We start from the raw sequence: 20001 nt of genomic DNA, 5'->3' as shown, positions 1-20001 counted from the left end.
CTCAGATACATGTAGGTGGTGTCAGTGATATTGTAATTAACATTCTTTATTCATAAATCTAGGATTATTATAGGCCGCAACTATAATTTGACTAGTAGAGCAATTTTGTTTTGTCAAACAATTATTTCTATTGAGATGTTCTAAATACAGTTTTAACCAAATACAGGTTGAAATATGACTGAAGGTGTATTATTGATTCAAATCAGAAAGTGTTTTGAGGTTCTTTCTCATTCAAACCAATGGAGAAAATAAAGGTTTTTAATGATATAAAGAGTTTTCACAAAACGTTTATTGCATTCATTTTTGCCAAAATGTTATCCAAAAGTGCAATACAGGTTCAAACTTTTTTAAAACAAGCACAAAAACAATGCAAATTCTTATTTTCTTGCTTTTATTCAGGCTATTGGTGTCCAATCATGGGTTGGTTGGTCTAGTTCTCAATAAGATCTGGAATAAAAACTATTCCCTGTTTCTTTTCTGTTGTCTTTTCTTCAATCCAATCCTTTAGCCAATTCACATCCATTTCTCACCTTGTATTGTGAATAGGGCTCAGGTGGGTTTTAACAGGTTAATGACACTCTGATTGGCTATAACAGGTCTTTTCACTTGTGTTTTAGACTCTGTATAGTCCAGAGAACCATCACCAAAATATGATTTACTTGTCACAATTAGTTGAATTGTTGCGGCCCTGATTATTATTCTCATAGCATTTCTGATGAAAAATCTAGATTTTTAGGGTTTTTCATATTGTTTACAGTTGTTCAAATTGTTATGAACCTATAGGGCCCATCATTTTGTCTGACACTGCTGTACATGGGACAGTGGTCTTGTTTATTTATCAAATTGCATAAATGTCTGTAATTTCTGTAAATAATGATCGTTTGAGTCTCATGTTTGATACTATTCTGCCTTCATGACCTTCAGCCATGACCTTCACACCTGCTTGCTGCGATTGATTCTCTATTTGGATTTTTATTAAATACTTTACTGAGTTATTGAGTTATTGTCTGAACTGTGCATATTAACCCATTTTATTAAAAAAATCTACATTGTATTTGAACTATAATCCCCCTTCCCAGGGTGTGTTCTGTACATCTGGCAAAGGACTACAAATTGAAACTTGGCTCTTGGCTAATGCTGGCATAATATTACTGTTCAATGGGTCTTGTCCTTATAATGAATAATAAAATAGTAATAATATAATGTGCAGTTATAAATGTATACTACAAACATGCTTTTTTGGAATTTATAGAAGCACCGAGGCAGGAGCAGCTTCACAGAATAAAATTAGGAATTAGGATTTCAAATTGGAAGGGTGTTTCAAAGGGAATTTACAAGTCGGAAATTGGAACGCCTGAGATCCGAGGATGACTGGAACGCATCAACAGGCTCAACTCCATAAACACATAATCTTTTAGCCAAGAAATAGAAAAACAAATTGGCTATTGTATCCCTCAGATATCTACCCTCATGGAGAATGTTTCAGAGTATGGTTTTAACTTTCTATTTCCATACAGTAAGTAACTATAATTTTTTTTGTTTTTTTTGTTTCACAAAACACAATATAATAATAATGGATTTGTAGGTTTGATTTATTATTTAGACAAATAAGCAACACAATGAAAACCTTAAAGGTTGAATGGCCGATTTTTTTGGCCCAAATCTGAGTCTTATTTCCTCGTGGCGTGGACTGCCGATTAGTCCTGCCACGTATCAATCATAAAACGCACCTATCGCTCACCTGCAGCCGCGTGTGGCTCGTCCCCACGTTTCCGCGTGTCTAAGCGCATGGATCTATCATAATATAGTTCCCTCTTCCCAAAATGAAGACGAGAAAGACAGTTCGAGCTGACTCAGAAGTAGACGGAAATCTACGGGAGACGAGAGATGTGATGCGATCCGTCACGCTGATAAACAAACGCACGTGTGTGTTGTATCAGTCCGCACGGGGGAGTGGCATGCGCACTTCCGCCTGCGTTCTCAAATCGCCAAAAAATCGTCCATTGCGCCTTTAATAACATAATCTTTAAAATGTTGAATAGACAGTTCACATTTTTCAAAATATGATAAAAGATAGACCTGAGGGAGATTGTTCAGTACCTCAGGGTCAGGTGTCCAGGTGGTGGCGCTGCAGACCCTCTGTGTCCATCTCAGAGTTGTACAGAGCTGTCCAGACAGAGTAATGCAGGGGCCCCTGAGTCAGCAGCAGATTACTGAGGCTTACACACACTCCTCATTCACTAATGCACTCTCTACACATGCTCCTGCATGTGCCACTGTCCACTGTGTCCCTCTGTGTCCTCCTGTGTCTCTCTGAGTCCTCATGTGTCCCTCTGTGTCCTCATGTGTCCTCTGTGTCCCTCTGTGACCCTCAGTGTCCTCATGTGCCTCTGTGTCCACCTGTGCCTCTCTGTGTCCTCGTGTGTCTCTCTGTGTCCCTCTGTGTCCCTCTGTGTCCTCATGTGTCCTCCTGTGTCCCTCTGTGACCCTCGGTGTCCTCCTGTGCCTCTCTGTGTCCTCCTGTGCCCCTCTGTGTCTTCATGTGTCCCTCTGTGTCCTCCTGTGCCTCTCTATGTCCTCCAGTGCCTCTCTGTGTCCTCCTGTGTCCCTCGGTGTCCTCCTGTGCCTCCTGTGCCCCTCTGTGTCTTCATGTGTCCCTCTGTGTCCCTCTGTGTCCTCCTGTGCCTCTCTATGTCCTCCAGTGCCTCTCTGTGTCCTCCTGTGTCCCTCGGTGTCCTCCTGTGCCTCACTGTGTCCCTCTGTGTCCCTCATGTGTCCTCACATGTACACATGCTCATCTGTATCCGTGTGTGTCCCTCTGTGATCTCCTGTGTCCCTCTGTATCTTTTTGTGTCCTCATATGTCCCTCTGTGTCCTCATGTGTCCACATGTGCCCGTCGGTGTCCTCATGTCCCTCTGTGTCCTCATGTGTGCCTCTCTGTATATGCATGTCCTTCTGTCCCTTTGCCTCTCTGGGTGTCCTGTGTGCAGCCCTGTCCCAGTGAACAAAATCCATAATATATATACAGTATATTCTCAGACAAAACGACTTGGTCTGAGAATATACATGCAATTTACAGATGGTCAGAAAAGCGCAAAAAGTGAACAGTGCAATGAATAGTTATTGGTTTCTGGTCCGGATGGACCGTAGCCTTCTGCCTGAGGGGAGTGGCCTCCTGTCTGAGGGGAGTGGCCTCCTGCCTGAGGGGAGTGGCCTCCTGCCTGAGGGGAGTGGCCTCCTGCCTGAGCGTGGCTCAAATAGTCCGTGTCCAGGGTGAGAAGGGTCGGCTGTGATCCGACCTGCACGTCCCCAGAGCCCTGGAGACGTGCAGGTCCTGCAGAGATGGAAGTCTGCAGCCGATCACCTTCTCAGCAGAGCGCACAATGTGCAGTAGTCTCTGTTTGTCCCTGGCTGTGGCTCCAGCATACCACACGGTAATGGAGGAGGTGATGGAGGGGAGGATGGACTCAATGATGGCCGTGTAGAACTGCACCATCATCTCCGCTGGCAGCTTGGCTTTCCCCAACTGCCGCAGGAAGTACATCCTCTGCTGGGCCTTGATGAGGAGGCTGATGTTGGTGCTGGGAGGTTGTGACTTTCCTGAATTTCACGATCATCTCCTATGTCTTTTGGACATTGAGCTTCAGGACACCAGCTGGTCCATCTCCCTCCTGTAGACAGACTCATCCCCATCTGAGATGAACCCGATGGTGTCATCCGCAAACTTAATCAGTTTTACGAAGTTGTGACTGGGGCTGCTTACAGTGAGAAGAGCAGAGGAGAAAGTACACAGCCCTGTGGAACTCCTGTGCTGATAGACAGTGTCTGAAACATTCTTCCCCAGCCTCCAGCCTCCAGGATGTCAGACACCTGCAGGTGGAGGCAGGCACGTTGAACTGGATGATGGTGTTGGATGCAGAGCTGAGGTCCACAAACACAATCCTGGCGTAGGTTACTGGGGAGTCCAGATGCTGCAGGGTGAAGTGGAGAGCCAGGTTGATGGCGTCATCTACAGAACTGTTGGTTCTGTAGGCAAATTGCAGGGGGTCCAGCAGGGAGGAGGAGAACCCCAATAAGGAAAAAACTGTTAAAAACTAACACATTCTACAACAAAAATACACACAGGATATACAAAATAAATGCCAATAAACATTCAATAACATTGACAAATAAATACACACTTAAACAGCTAGTCCTTAATAGTGCTTAAAAATCTTAAAAATGAATGATTTAATTTAAAAAGTCTTTGTGTTTTGTTCCACAGGAAGGCCTTTTTTCCTGGATTGTAAAAAAAAAAAAAAAAATCCTGAAAGCTCAATACCTGGTACTGATTTACAGCAAATATGATAAATAATCAGGCAAATAGCCAACAAGAGCCTTATGAACAGACAAAAGGCAGTGCTGTTCTCTTCTTGTATACAACGATTGCAATCCTACTTTAGAATATAATTCACAGTAGTGAGTTCTGTATTCTTCTTCTGTAATGAACCTTAGAGCAGAATGAAAAAACTGTATTCAAAGCTTTTAAGACTGTTGCTGTAGAATGTGTCTATATAAAATCACCATAATCCAGAACTGTCAACTGTCCATCAACTGTTTTCTAAAATTAAGAAGAACAAACTGTTTATTTCTAAAGAAGACTGACAATCTGGCTTTAAGATTATTTGTCAGCTCTTGTACATGCTTGCTGAAAGAGTTTATCATCGATCCAGATGCCTAAGTATTTGTAGTAGTTACTTCTTCTATCATATTACAAGGGCGGGAATGCCTAATAATGTTAATGGTGTTCCACATGTTCATTTAAATCTAGAACAATCATGTTTCCATCTGTTTAATGGCTAATTTCTACATTCCATATTCATATTTATCTGTTAAATTATTTGTCACTAAATCTTCATAAACCACATTTGGTATAAACCACATTCCTATTCCAGAATATGGATCAATGTCATGGTTACATTCTCATAACCTTCAGACTAACAAACTGTTTCAAATTTCAATGAATGAATTAATGAAAAAAGAATTGCCTAAAATGCCGTACATATCGCTCCTCGTGTGTCTTTGTGTTTCGCCGCATCCAGAGTCACTTTCTCATTAGAGTAAAAAAAAATACAGCGTTTTGAAGCTTAAAATACAGTGAACAATGTCCACTGACGTCTTCTTCTACAGTGTGTCAAATCTTTGCACTTCCTGCTAGAGTGCCCTGCTGGCCATAAAAATCTATAATTAAACCACAACGTTGTATGGCCTCAGGGTTCAAAGGGTGAGAAAAAAAAAGTCCAAAATGTACAGTACGCTGTCAAAGATTAGGAAAATGTGGACTAATTGTATCGGCATCGAAGCTATTCCTGCATTGCAAGCTACTGTGCCATCACTGGGAGCATAAATGAGAAATATGACCAGAGAAGAAAATCATAACAAACTTTATTCATAGAACATAATACAAGTGAGTAGAACGCTTTTGGGGAGTAAACAGAGAATGAAGTGAGAGTCTGGAGGAGCAGACAGTTGGCCTCAGACGTAAGCGCGGGCGGAGTCTGGCTCTGACTTGGCTGTGGCTGTGTACACCTTCTTTGGCTGGTTTCCAATGTAACCCCTGGAAGAGACAGACACCAGAGTAAGTTCATGTTTCTGAGAGTCTGGGTCTAACAAGGGCGGGGCACGGTGTGCGAATATTTTCAAGGATAAATGTCAAAAAAAGTAAAAATAAAAGTATAAACACTCTCAAAAGATTTGACAAAACTGTTTTTAGCTAAACCTTGGCCAGCAACCTAAAGAGGTGCAGAAGAGACATTGAAGCCAGACAAATAAACTGGCTGTTCGCGACTGAACCAGCGAAAATGTATGCTAAATGACATGAGCAGACCTGACAAGGCAGGAAACGGAAAGGTACTGGAAAAACATATATGTGACTCACCACCCTAAAAACCGCCACAAGTCGGCCCCGACCAAAGTGAGAAAAAGACCAATTAAGTTTTTTTTTATCAAATTTGAGATTTTGTTTTTTTTGCAGAATCTGCAAGCTGAAGTTATGAAGGAGCCCCTCTTTGCTTCAGATGACACTATTGGTTGTCTTAAAAGTATACATTAAGCTGTTAAAAATGGGTAGTTTTCAGGTCTTTTTCCAGCGCTCCTCGGGGGCGTCACCTTATGCAATGTTGTTATTTTTGGACCAATCTGCTGGAAGCACATGGCTACTTATTCAGCTACTTATCCAGCAGCAGCTAGTGTTCTCCTCGGCTAACTCGGCTAGCTTGTTTCGTTGTTGTTATCGTCCTCTCTGTGGCTTATTTTTCGGTGTTGTTTTGCATTTCTTGACCCGTGGGTTGTGTGGGTCGTGCCGGGTGTGCTTTTATGGTTGTTTGGTGTTAGTTTTTGTGATTTTATTGTCACTTTTGCCGCTGAGTTTGGCTTGTTCCACCGGAGCCGAACGGAGCTAAGCTAAGCTATGCTAAGCTGTGAGATCTGTAGCACTGGACCCCTGCATTGCATTGCAACAGAACTGAGGTACTTTTACTCTTAAGGATTGCTTTAACGCTGTGTATTATGGTGGTCTGGTGTTAGTTTTCGTGATTTTCGTCACTTTTGCCTCATCACTTTTGCCTCGGGCACCGGAGCAGACGGCGCTAAGCTATGCTATGCTGTGAGATCTAGCAGTGTTATTGGGTTGCCAAACGTGAAGTTAAACTGCCCGCCAAAGGGCTTTCTGATAAACTTGATAGACTGCAGACTAATGGGAAATCATTGATAAATAAGGCCTCTTTTATTAAACTGACAATGCAGAATTTTATTGAAAATGGTGAATATCTAATGGTCCAAGATGCTCTCAATGAACTGGTTTTAAATTGTGTCTTCAGACATCCGGGAAAGAGTCTCAGGTATGAAAAACTGGACGGGTACAGCCCCATTCAACTATTGGCCAATAATCTGTTTCTCCACAACATGGAAGCTTGTGTCAGACATCATTGTGGCTAAGATAAGTGGGCGTATAGATCAACATAGCACAGAAGGGCATCTTCAAAGACACCAGAGGAGCGAAACACCAACACATGGTTGACTGAACAGTCGCTCAAGACTGTAGAACCCAACACACTCCTGTGCACTGCCTGGATTGATTACAAGGAAGTATATGACTCAGTGCTACATGCATGGATCACTGAATGTTTGGAGATGTACTACATAAACAGGACTCGATGTGCTCTGGAAAACCACTTGCACAAGTCTACATGATGTGGCATATAACAAGGAGAGGCTCTGTCCCCACTGCTGTTCTGCTTAGGTCTGAACCCCCTCAGCCAAATAATCAATCAACCAAAGACTGTCAATGAATGCTTCAATCAGTCACCTCCTCTACATGGATTACATCAAGCTGTAGTTTAAGACCACGCGAGACATAAACTCACTGAGCCACACAACCAGGATCTTCAGCGCTGAAATTGGCATTGTCATTCGGGCTAGAGAGATGTACTCGGGTGGTGACAAAGAGAGGGAAGGTGGTCCACACAGAAAGGGTCTCACTCCCAGAAGGATCAATAGCAGACATTAGGATGCACCTGAAGTACCTTGGAATACCGCATGCAAATGGCAACCTTAACAAGGACAGCAGCAACAGCCAAATACGTAAAATGATTAAGGCAAGTCCTGTGAAGCCAGCTCAATGGCAAAAACAAATCTCTGATCGCTGGCAAATGCCTTGCCAGCGATCAGATACACTGCAACAATAATAAGGTGGCCAACGGAAGATAAACACACCACAGACATTAAGATGCTAAAGCACCTCACCTTGCATGGAGGGTTCCCCCCAAAATCCAGCACCCTGAGATTGTACACTAGCCTTAAGGAAAGAGGCCAGGGACAAGTGAGTGTGAGAGCCACTATGTAGGATGAAACATCCTCATGCTCAGTGAATGTCTCAGACAATGGGGAACAGAGGAAGAATAGATCGACGCGGCCGAGCTGAAAATAGCCATGTGACGTCACCGCGGTAACAGTGAGTACCTGTATGTCAGCCAATGAAAACTGCTAGACCATCAATTCCCATAGAAAACACGGCATAGAACGATGCTCAAAACGGATTATTACGAACCAGAATCGACTTATTTGATACAGAAAGATGGTGAGCAACAAACACTGCTGCTATGGAACGTGCAAGAGTGATTCTCGCTACGCCCATAAACGTGAAATGGCGTGCGTTTGGTTCATTCCTTTCCCGAAGCCAACGAACGGTTTAGACCCGGTTTAGACCCGGTTTAGACCCGGTTTAGACCTGGTTAAGTCCTGGTCACATGGGATGAAGCCTGTGCAAAACCGGGACAATTACTGGTTTGGGGGAAATGCAGCGAATGTCGGACTATGCGCTTTGTACCGGGACCAAGACCATTCTCCGGAGAGCACCGCGGAGGGGACGCGTTCTGCCCGTGCAAGTAAGTAAACCAGAGCAGCACAGACATGACCAGAGCAGCACAAACACGACCAGACCAGAGCAGCACAGACATGACCAGAGCAGCACAAACACGACCAGACCAGAGCAGCACAGACATGACCAGAACAGAACAAACACGACCAGACCAGAGCAGCACAGACATGACCAGAGCAGCACAAACACGACCAGACCAGAGCAGCACAGACATGACCAGAGCAGAACAAACACGACCAGACCAGAGCAGCACAAACATGACCAGAGCAGCACAGACATGACCAGAGCAGCACAAACACGACCAGACCAGAGCAGCACAGACATGACCAGAGCAGAACAAACACGACCAGACCAGAGCAGCACAAACATGACCAGAGCAGCACAGACATGACCAGAGCAGCACAAACACGACCAGACCAGAGCAGCACAAACATGACCAGAGCAGAACAAACACGACCAGAGCAGCACAGACATGACCAGAGCAGCACAGACATGACCAGAGCAGCACAAACACGACCAGAGCAGCACAAACACGACCAGAGCAGCACAGACATGACCAGAGCAGCACAAACACGACCAGACCAGAGCAGCACAAACATGACCAGAGCAGAACAAACACGACCAGAGCAGCACAAACACGACCAGACCAGAGCAGCACAAACATGACCAGAGCAGAACAAACACGACCAGAGCAGCACAGACATGACCAGAGCAGCACAGACATGACCAGAGCAGCACAAACACGACCAGACCAGAGCAGCACAGACATGACCAGACCAGCACAAACACGACCAGAGCAGCACAGACATGACCAGAGCAGCACAAACATGACCAGAGCAGAGCAGCACAAACATGACCAGAGCAGAACAAACACGACCAGAGCAGCACAGACATGACCAGAGCAGCACAGACATGACCAGAGCAGCACAAACACGACCAGAGCAGCACAGACATGACCAGAGCAGCACAAACATGACCAGAGCAGCACAAACACGACCAGAGCAGCACAAACATGACCAGAGCAGCACAAACATGACCAGAGCAGCACAGACATGACCAGAGCAGCACAAACACGACCAGAGCAGCACAGACATGACCAGAGCAGCACAGACATGACCAGAGCAGCACAGACATGACCAGAGCAGCACAAACATGACCAGAGCAGCACAAACACGACCAGAGCAGCACAGACATGACCAGAGCAGCACAGACATGACCAGAGCAGCACAGACATGACCAGAGCAGCACAAACATGACCAGAGCAGCACAAACACGACCAGAGCAGCACAGACATGACCAGAGCAGCACAAACATGACCAGAGCAGAACAAACACGACCAGAGCAGCACAGACATGACCAGAGCAGAACAAACACGACCAGAGCAGCACAGACATGACCAGAGCAGCACAAACACGACCAGACCAGAGCAGCACAGACATGACCAGAGCAGCACAAACACGACCAGACCAGAGCAGCACAGACATGACCAGAGCAGCACAGACATGACCAGAGCAGCACAAACACGACCAGACCAGAGCAGCACAAACACGACCAGACCAGAGCAGCACAAACATGACCAGAGCAGAACAAGCACGACCAGAGCAGCACAGACATGACCAGAGCAGCACAGACATGACCAGAGCAGCACAAACACGACCAGAGCAGCACAAACACGACCAGAGCAGCACAGACATGACCAGAGCAGCACAGACATGACCAGAGCAGCACAAACACGACCAGACCAGAGCAGCACAGACATGACCAGACCAGCACAAACACGACCAGAGCAGCACAGACATGACCAGAGCAGCACAAACATGACCAGAGCAGAGCAGCACAAACATGACCAGAGCAGAACAAACACGACCAGAGCAGCACAGACATGACCAGAGCAGCACAGACATGACCAGAGCAGCACAAACACGACCAGAGCAGCACAGACATGACCAGAGCAGCACAAACATGACCAGAGCAGCACAAACACGACCAGAGCAGCACAAACATGACCAGAGCAGCACAAACATGACCAGAGCAGCACAGACATGACCAGAGCAGCACAAACACGACCAGAGCAGCACAGACATGACCAGAGCAGCACAGACATGACCAGAGCAGCACAGACATGACCAGAGCAGCACAAACATGACCAGAGCAGCACAAACACGACCAGAGCAGCACAAACATGACCAGAGCAGCACAAACACGACCAGAGCAGCACAGACATGACCAGAGCAGCACAAACACGACCAGAGCAGCACAGACATGACCAGAGCAGCACAAACATGACCAGAGCAGAACAAACACGACCAGAGCAGCACAGACATGACCAGAGCAGAACAAACACGACCAGAGCAGCACAGACATGACCAGAGCAGAACAAACACGACCAGAGCAGCACAAACACGACCAGACCAGAGCGGCACAAACATGACCAGAGAAGCACAGACATGACCAGAGCAGCACAAACACGACCAGAGCAGCACAAATATGACCAGAGCAGCACAAACATGACCAGAGCAGCACAAACACGACCAGACCAGAGCAGCACAAACACGACCAGAGCAGCATATATATATTGAACCATCCTGTACTTGATAACACAAACCAAGACTATCTAAACTAGAGAGACTAGAAAGCCCAGCCGTATGTGACACACTTAGGGCGCAGCCACTGACCCTGTCTTCTGGGATCCAGCTCTCTTACAGGCGGTGCACAAGAGGGCGCCACCGAGCAGTGCCAGGGCTGCTCCGCCCCAACACAGGTACAGCCCCGACCCAAGCTCAAACCTGTGCAAAAGAATTTTACATTTAGAGATAGCAATTTGAAGTTCATGAACATGAATGTTAGAACATTTTATTTTTTCTAAAATCGCCATAGTTTTAATTTTGTTGACATATTATAGATCAAAAAATATAGAAGGGCTTTTGCATATCTTATTTACTAATTGAATAAACTATCTTACGGATAATTGGGTACAAAAAAACCTAAATCTAATTTTGCCTAATTTTGGGAGTTAAACCTCTAATAAATTATGCTTAGGCCTTTGGATGAAATTGGATGAAAATGTTGAGTGTGTGCGGTGCAGTTGTACCTGATTCCACCGAGGAAGGGGTCGTAGAACTCCTGGATGACCCTGTGGGCGTACCACGAGGCGGCGGTCAGCGTGCACAGACCTGACACAAGCACACTCACATGTCATCTGTCATTTTTAACTATAGCTAATGGAAATCAGAGTTGTTTCTATACTATATATTATATCAGGGAAAATACATTTTAGAAATGTACAGATGGGTTCAGAGTAATAACGACACTTTAATAATAAAGTGAAATAAGTTTTGCCCAGCACAGATATTATAAGATAAGATAATCCTTTATTGTCCACACATGGGGAAATTTTGGTGTTACAACGCAGTAGATACAGAGGAAAGGACAGATAACTAACAGGAACTTTCAAAAAAACACTCTTAATAGAAGAACAAAACAAAAAAAACTCTTATTAACAAAACTCCTCTCATATCTTAATAGCGAATGGAGGAAAAAACTAAATAAAATAAAACTTTTTTTTTTAAATATTTAAAAAAAAAAAGATAAAATAATAATATTAATAATAATAAAATAAAGTAAAAAAAAATAAAAAGTTGCTCTTTAGTATTAACTTAAAAATTAGATATTTTTTGGGCTCAATTGAACTGCTTTACTCTATCATACATTAGAGCATGTGTGTGGAGTTTAAAAACTCGACACACACAAGATTTGTGTGTAAAACGCGTTCTAACGTTAAGCCTGCAGGACACTGCACTGGACCTCTCAAAGTAACTATGAAACGGACTTGGGACCTCTACAGCAAAACTTCAAGATTCAAACCACTTAAAATGAGGTTTAATTGAAGTTATTTGAGTAGTTTATTATGTTATCAGACCTTATTTCACTGAAACATTTCATGTATTTTATCTCTTTTAAGTGAAAACAGTAACATTAGATCTTAAAATCATCTTACGAGCCCCTGATCATACTTTGCGATCCCTCCGTGGTCCCGACCTCAACTATGGAAACCACTGATGTAGAGAAGATGAGTAAATGAAGCGCACCTCCGAGCATGCTCAGTATTCCTCCGGTCGCCGCCAGTTTGGCCTTGGACTGTTCGGTGGACGAGCCGATCTTGATACACTTCAGTCCGAGCAGAGCCACGACCATGGCGCCCAGGCCCAGGAGCAAGGCGATGATCATGAGCGCTCTGCAGGCCTGCACATGGGCTGAGGGGGAAGACAGGGTCAAATGTGCACATGGGCTGAGGGGGAAGACAGGGTCAAATGTGCACATGGGCTGAGGGGGAAGACAGGGTCAAATGTGCACATGGGCTGAGGGGGAAGACAGGGTCAAATGTGCACATGGGCTGAGGGGGAAGACAGGGTCAAATGTGCACATGGGCTGAGGGGGAAGACAGGGTCAAATGTTTCTCAGGACTACACCACACCACACACTACATTTTCCCTGATATAATATATAGTATAGAAACAATTCAAAGCAATTCATTCTGACACTACACCCCACCACACACCACACCACCACACCCCACACCACCACACCCCACACCACCACACCCCACACCACCACACCACCACACCACCACACCCCACACCACCACACACCACCACACACCACCCCACCACACACCACACCACACCCCACACCACACACCACACCACACCACACACCACACACCACACCACACACCACACCACACCACACACCACACACACCACACCACACCACACACCACCACACCCCACACCACCACACCCCACACCACCACACACCACCCCACACCACACACCACACCACACACCACACACCACACCACACACCACACCACACCCCACCACACCCCACCACACCACACCCCACACCACCACACACCACACACCACACCACCACACCCCACACCACACCACACCACACCACACACCACACCACACACCACACACCACACACCACACACCACACACCACACACCACACACCACACACCACACCACACCACACCACACACCACACCACACACCACACCACACACCACACCACACCCCACACCACCACACACCACACACCACACCACCACACCCCACACCACACCACACCACACACCACACACCACACCACACACCACACACCACACACCACACACCACACACCACACACCACACACCACACCACACCACACCCCACCACACCACACCCCACACCACCACACACCACCACACCACACCACACCACACACCACACCACACCACACACCACACCACCACACACCACCACACCACACCACACCACACACCACACCACACACCACACCACACCCCACCACACCACACCCCACACCACCACACACCACCACACCACACCACACCACACACCACACCACACACCACACCACACCCCACCACACCCCACCACACCACACCCCACACCACCACACACCACCCCACCACACACCACACCCCACCACACCACACCCCACACCACCACACACCACCCCACCACACACCACACCACACCCCACCACACCACACACCACACCACACACCACACCACACACCACACCACACCACACACCACACACCCCACCACACCACACCACACCACACCACACCACACACCACACCACACACCACACCACACACCACACCACACCACACACCACACACCCCACCACACCACACCCCACACCACCACACACCACCACACCACACCACACCACACACCACACCACACCACACACCACACCACACACCACACCCCACCACACCCCACCACACCACACCCCACACCACCACACACCACCCCACCACACACCACACCCCACCACACCACACCCCACACCACCACACACCACCCCACCACACACCACACCACACCCCACCACACCACACACCACACCACACACCACACCACACACCACACCACACCACACACCACACACCCCACCACACCACACCACCACACACCACACACCACACACCACACCACACACCACACACCACCACACACCACACCACACACCACACACCACCACACCACACACCACACACCACACCACACCACACCACACACCACACACCACACCACACACCACACACCACACCACACACCACACCACACCACACCCCACACCACCACACACCACCCCACCACACACCACACCACACCACACCCCACCACACCACACCCCACCACACCACACACCACACCACACACCACACCACACACCACACCACACACCACACACCACCACACCACACACCACACACCACACACCACACCACACCCCACACCACACACCACACCACACACCACACACCACCACACCACACACCACACACCACACACCACACCACACCACACACCACACACCACACCACACACCCCACCACACCACACACCACACCACCACACACCACACACCACACCACACACCACACCACACACCACACCACACACCACACACCACACCACACCACACACCACACCACACACCACACACCCCACCACACCACACACCACACCACCACACACCACACACCACACCACACACCACACACCACCACACCACACACCACACCACCCCACCACTCACCACACCACACACCACACCACACACCACACACCACCACACCACACACCACACACCACACCACTCACCACACCACACACCACACCACACACCCCACACCATTTAGAAAAGTGCGCTGCTGTTGATACAAATACATCATTAGAAAGTGCTTATTGTCTACAGTCCACATTCATGGTTCTGTTGGTTGATGGACACCATCGACCACAACATTCTACTGCAGAGGTCAACAACCAGTTTGTTAATGTAAACCAGAGCTCCTCACTTTGTTCTAAAGTAACTATGGCCTACCACAGGGGTCAGTACTCGGTCCAATTCTGTTTACTCTTTATATGCTGCCATTAGGCAACATTATCAGAAATCATGACATTAACTTCCACTGCTATGCAGATGACACTCTGCTGTATTTATCAATGAAACCCGATCAGAGCGATCGAGCAGACAGACATAGTGCTTGTGTGAAGGAGATAAAAACATGGATGACATTTAATTATTTGCTTCTTAACCCTGAAAGAATCATGGTCATTGTACTGGGCCCTAAACGTCTACACTTTATCTGATCAGATAAGAAACCTTGGGGTCTTTGAGCTCTTGTTCAAAGCGCATTTAAATCAAGCCTGTAAAACTTTCATCTGGGTAATAGAGCTAAAATTATTATATTAATAGTATTTATGCATTTGTTACATGTAGATTAGAGGATTCAAAATACAGCAGCAGGATTACAAACAGGAACTAAAAGAAAAGAGCACACTCTGACAGTGCTCGAGGCCCAGAAACTATGCTTCTTCTCACTTTCCCTATCAACAGTGTTTATTTTAGTTCATCTGTGTCTGTTCATTGCTGTTGCATGTTTTTCTACTTCTTCCACTCTTGGGGAGTGGTTCTGTTTTTGCTTTTTGCTTTGTGCGTAGTGTGTAGTGCTTTTTGCTTTGTGCGTAGTGTGTAGTGATTTTTGCTTTGTGCGTAGTGTGTAGTGCTTTTTGCTTTGTGCGTAGTGTGTAGTAGTGTATAGTGCTTTTTGCTTTGTGCGTAGTGTGTAGTGCTTTTTGCTTTGTGCGTAGTGTGTAGTGCTTTTTGCTTTGTGCGTAGTGTGTAGTACTTTTTGCTTTGTGCATAGTGTGTAGTGCTTTTTGCTTTGTGCATAGTGTGTAGTGCTTTTTGCTTTGTGCGTAGTGTGTAGTGCTTTTTGCTTTGTGCGTAGTGTGTAGTAGTGTATAGTGCTTTTTGCTTTGTGCGTAGTGTGTAGTGCTTTTTGCTTTGTGCGTAGTGTGTAGTGCTTTTTGCTTTGTGCGTAGTGTGTAGTGCTTTTTGCTTTGTGCGTAGTGTGTAGTGCTTTTTGCTTTGTGCGTAGTGTGTAGTGCTTTTTGCTTTGTGCGTAGTGTGTAGTGCTTTTTGCTTTGTGCATAGTGTGTAGTGCTTTTTGCTTTGTGCGTAGTGTGTAGTGCTTTTTGCTTTATGCATAGTGTGTAGTGCTTTTTGCTTTGTGCGTAGTGTGTAGTGCTTTTTGCTTTGTGCGTAGTGTGTAGTAGTGTATAGTGCTTTTTGCTTTGTGCGTAGTGTGTAGTGCTTTTTGCTTTGTGCGTAGTGTGTAGTAGTGTGTAGTGCTTTTTGCTTTGTGCGTAGTGTGTAGTGCTTTTTGCTTTGTGCGTAGTGTGTAGTAGTGTGTAGTGCTTTTTGCTTTGTGCGTAGTGTGTAGTGCTTTTTGCTTTGTGCGTAGTGTGTAGTGCTTTTTGCTTTGTGCGTAGTGTGTAGTGCTTTTTGCTTTGTGCATAGTGTGTAGTGCTTTTTGCTTTGTGCGTAGTGTGTAGTGCTTTTTGCTTTGTGCATAGTGTGTAGTGCTTTTTGCTTTGTGCGTAGTGTGTAGTGCTTCTTGCTTTGTGCGTAGTGTGTAGTAGTGTGTAGTGCTTTTTGCTTTGTGCGTAGTGTGTAGTGCTTTTTGCTTTGTGCGTAGTGTGTAGTGCTTCTTGCTTTGTGCGTAGTGTGTAGTAGTGTGTAGTGCTTTTTGCTTTGTGCGTAGTGTGTAGTGCTTTTTGCTTTGTGCGTAGTGTGTAGTAGTGTGTAGTGCTTTTTGCTTTGTGCGTAGTGTGTAGTGCTTTTTGCTTTGTGCATAGTGTGTAGTGCTTTTTGCTTTGTGCGTAGTGTGTAGTGCTTTTTGCTTTGTGCGTAGTGTGTAGTGCTTTTTGCTTTGTGCGTAGTGTGTAGTGCTTTTTGCTTTGTTCGTAGTGTGTAGTGCTTTTTGCTTTGTTCGTAGTGTAGCAGTCGCTTATCAGTTCTGCTGTTTTGAATAAGACGTTAATGGATTTGTTTCTGTTTCTAGATGTTTTAAATCAATGTTGCAGTTTACATTGAACAAAATGTAAAATGATGATCTATTTATGTTATAGTTCAATATTTGTTTTACTTGTACCTAACTTTATTTGAAAGTATAAATACTTTTTTCTTGACTATTTGAATGTCACGTATATGAGTGAGAAAAGCTTTCAGTTGATGTAAATACCAGAGTTCCTCCTAAACGGCCGTGACTCAGTTTTACCCGGGCATCGTGTCCACACTGCTGGACTTTGAGCCAGACTGGACACAGAGACGTTACCAAGGTGTGGCCTTTGGTTAGACATGACACTAAACACTTCATTCATTCTCTTCCTGTTTCTCTGGTTTCTATTGGCTCGGAAAAAGATTATCTTCATTTAGGCCGCAGTTATATATATATATATATATATATATATATATATATATATATATATATATATATATATATATATATATATATATATATATATATATATATATATATATATATATATATATATATATATACTTGGTTTACGGATTTTTAAATGAAATGTATTGAACAGGCGGACGAAATATAAATATAAATATATATCTTATCTTTTGACTTAATACCGCTTTTTATCTTTGGGAGTGTCTACAGAGCCGCGGCGCGCGGCCGAAACTGCAATGTTATTTTGTGCCGTGGCTCCTGAAACTGCTGCGCTATTTGACCGCGCCTAATCCAGGTGCTAATCTAAAATAAAATAAAAGAGGAGATAAGGGACATCCTTGCCGGCATCATCTGATTAAAACAAAGCACTGTGTTCATTATTAAAGCAAATGAAAGCTTGTGTGTCTCTGCATAATGATGAAGGAATGATGTGGTCAGTGGTCAGTTACACAGACGGACACTGGGCTGTGACATCACTGGGTCAAACCTGAGCCAAAACACTTCATTTTACTGAAGATAATGATATGTCAGATTACACATTTCCCAGTTTGCTAATGTTTTAGGTTTAAAATTCCATAACTGTTACTGAGCAACCATGTTGTACACTGGGCCAAGACTCCTCGAATGACAGATACATTTTCATTTTACAAATAAACATGTATGTAATGTTCTAATAGTCAGACAAATGTGTTTGTTATAAATTGTGCCAAACATTTGGATGAATTCTGAGTCTCTGATGTCATTAATATGTAATAAACTCTGCTCTGGCATTTTACACAGATTTTTACATCTTTCTTCACAAACTGACCCTAGAGTAGTGTAATTTATATATACAATAAATATTGTCCCATCAAATAAAGTCAAAATTGAATAATAACACTAACTTTTCACTTGCACTTTCATTTAAGAATAAGTCACACTGTTTCCCCAGTGTGTGAATCTAAACTGTTAACGACAGTGAGGGAAAAGTGGAACATTTTATGTCCGATGATTAATTGTTAATACACATTTCAGGATTTGTTTTACCGCGGCTCAGTGTAATCATTAGTTAAGTATAGCCTGGGAGAGGGCCCGGCCTCTTCCATCTCCAGAACCACTGGCCTCCTCAGCCTTTCCATTCTTATTCACAACTAGAAAGACACAATAGGGCGACATTTAACAAAATCTGCTATACTCTCCCCACATCTCATCCGTCACTGTCGGCTTGAAGAATCAAAGTTGATCTCAATTGTACTTCATTCGAAAAGTATTTGTATTTAATCCTTTTTGTTTAGTAGCGATGTGTGAGCCTCATTTGATAGACTTTAAACTCACCCGGCAGATCGAGCAGAGACTCAAAGTCTCGACACTCTGCGATCCCGGCGCTGTTCTCGGCGCAGGAGTGCCACAGGTTCTCAAACAGCCTCTGAGAGACGATCACACTGCCCGACACCGTGGAGATCTTCCAGTAGTCGTTAGCCAGAGCCGATCCAGTGACGAGCCAGCTGATCAGGCACATGATGAACCCCGTGGCTTCTACCGCCGTCGACATGATCTTTACCGAATAATGTCAATAGATATGAAGAGAATGTAAAGCAGGAGAAGAGCTCGAGTCAGAGAGAGGAGCTGAATGTGTGAGTCGAGCGGGAAACGGGGGACTTTAGCCGCAATAAAACCATAAAGTGCAGTCCCACCTATACACGAGCTGATGGAGATGATCAGGGACACGCCTTGAACTCTTTCTGGTTACGTGTAAGAGAGTACATGATACTGCAGAGAAACTGGGCCACATTTGAGTTTACGTAACAAATAAGAATATCTCAATGAGGTGAAAATTCTTGTTTACATGACTTTTAGCCTTTTGTGTGATCTGTGACTGATTTACAATAGACTGATTGTTTTTTTGAGCTAAACTCTATTAAAATAAATCAGAAAATGTAGGTTTTTAAATTCTAAACTATATACAAGTGCTAAAATGTTAGTTCAGTTTTGGTTGATAAAGCCTTCACATTCAAGCTGCTGGACGTAGTAGATGTTTGTTGTGTTGTTGGGCAAGACACTCCACATTTACAAGGATGTGAATAAGTGTAAATGGGATGAGGTCGACAGAGATTGACAATAAAGTTTACGCACATCTATGACACGTACTACTTCACATTATTCTGCTATTGAATTAAAATGGTACAAGTAGAGAGAAAAGCGAAAATGCGTTGGTTTGGATCTGAATCTGGACTTTGGACTGGACGTGCTCAAACA

The 20001-nt window shown here is 45.1% G+C and overlaps 2 protein-coding genes across 2 annotated transcripts in view; one reads left to right on the top strand and one right to left on the bottom strand.

Annotated features, from left to right (window-relative positions):
* ptmab (prothymosin alpha b) overlaps positions 1–20001 on the top strand; it is a 294345-nt gene that overhangs the window by 248202 nt on the left and 26142 nt on the right. The gene's annotated exons all lie outside the window — the stretch shown is intronic.
* cldn15la (claudin 15-like a) lies at positions 5406–19408 on the bottom strand. Its single transcript, XM_072440439.1, has 5 exons — positions 19081–19408; positions 12506–12670; positions 11509–11590; positions 11093–11203; positions 5406–5597 (listed from the first exon to the last, which is right to left on the bottom strand). Exons 1-5 carry the CDS (start codon positions 19295–19297, stop codon positions 5516–5518), a joined length of 657 nt encoding a protein of 218 aa, XP_072296540.1. The 5' UTR covers positions 19298–19408; the 3' UTR covers positions 5406–5515.

This window comes from Eucyclogobius newberryi, unplaced genomic scaffold (assembly GCF_026437365.1).
Source record: "Eucyclogobius newberryi isolate DKJ021-1_F unplaced genomic scaffold, fEucNew1.0.hap1 SCAF_12, whole genome shotgun sequence".
NCBI lineage: Eukaryota > Metazoa > Chordata > Actinopteri > Gobiiformes > Gobiidae > Eucyclogobius > Eucyclogobius newberryi.
This window is presented reverse-complemented; position numbering and strand designations above follow the sequence as displayed.

What these genes read in the sequence shown, in the direction of transcription:
- cldn15la (XM_072440439.1), bottom strand. Translation starts at nt 19,297, where the DNA reads ATGTCGACGGCGGTAGAAGCCACGGGGTTCATCATGTGCCTGATCAGC. An exon ending in AATACTGAGCATGCTCGGAG is followed by an intron (nt 11,591 to 12,505) that starts GTGCGCTTCATT and finishes TGCTTGTGTCAG; the next exon opens with GTCTGTGCACGCTGACCGCC. An exon ending in GCTGGATCCCAGAAGACAGG is followed by an intron (nt 5,598 to 11,092) that starts GTCAGTGGCTGC and finishes TGTCTCTTCCAG; the next exon opens with GGGTTACATTGGAAACCAGC.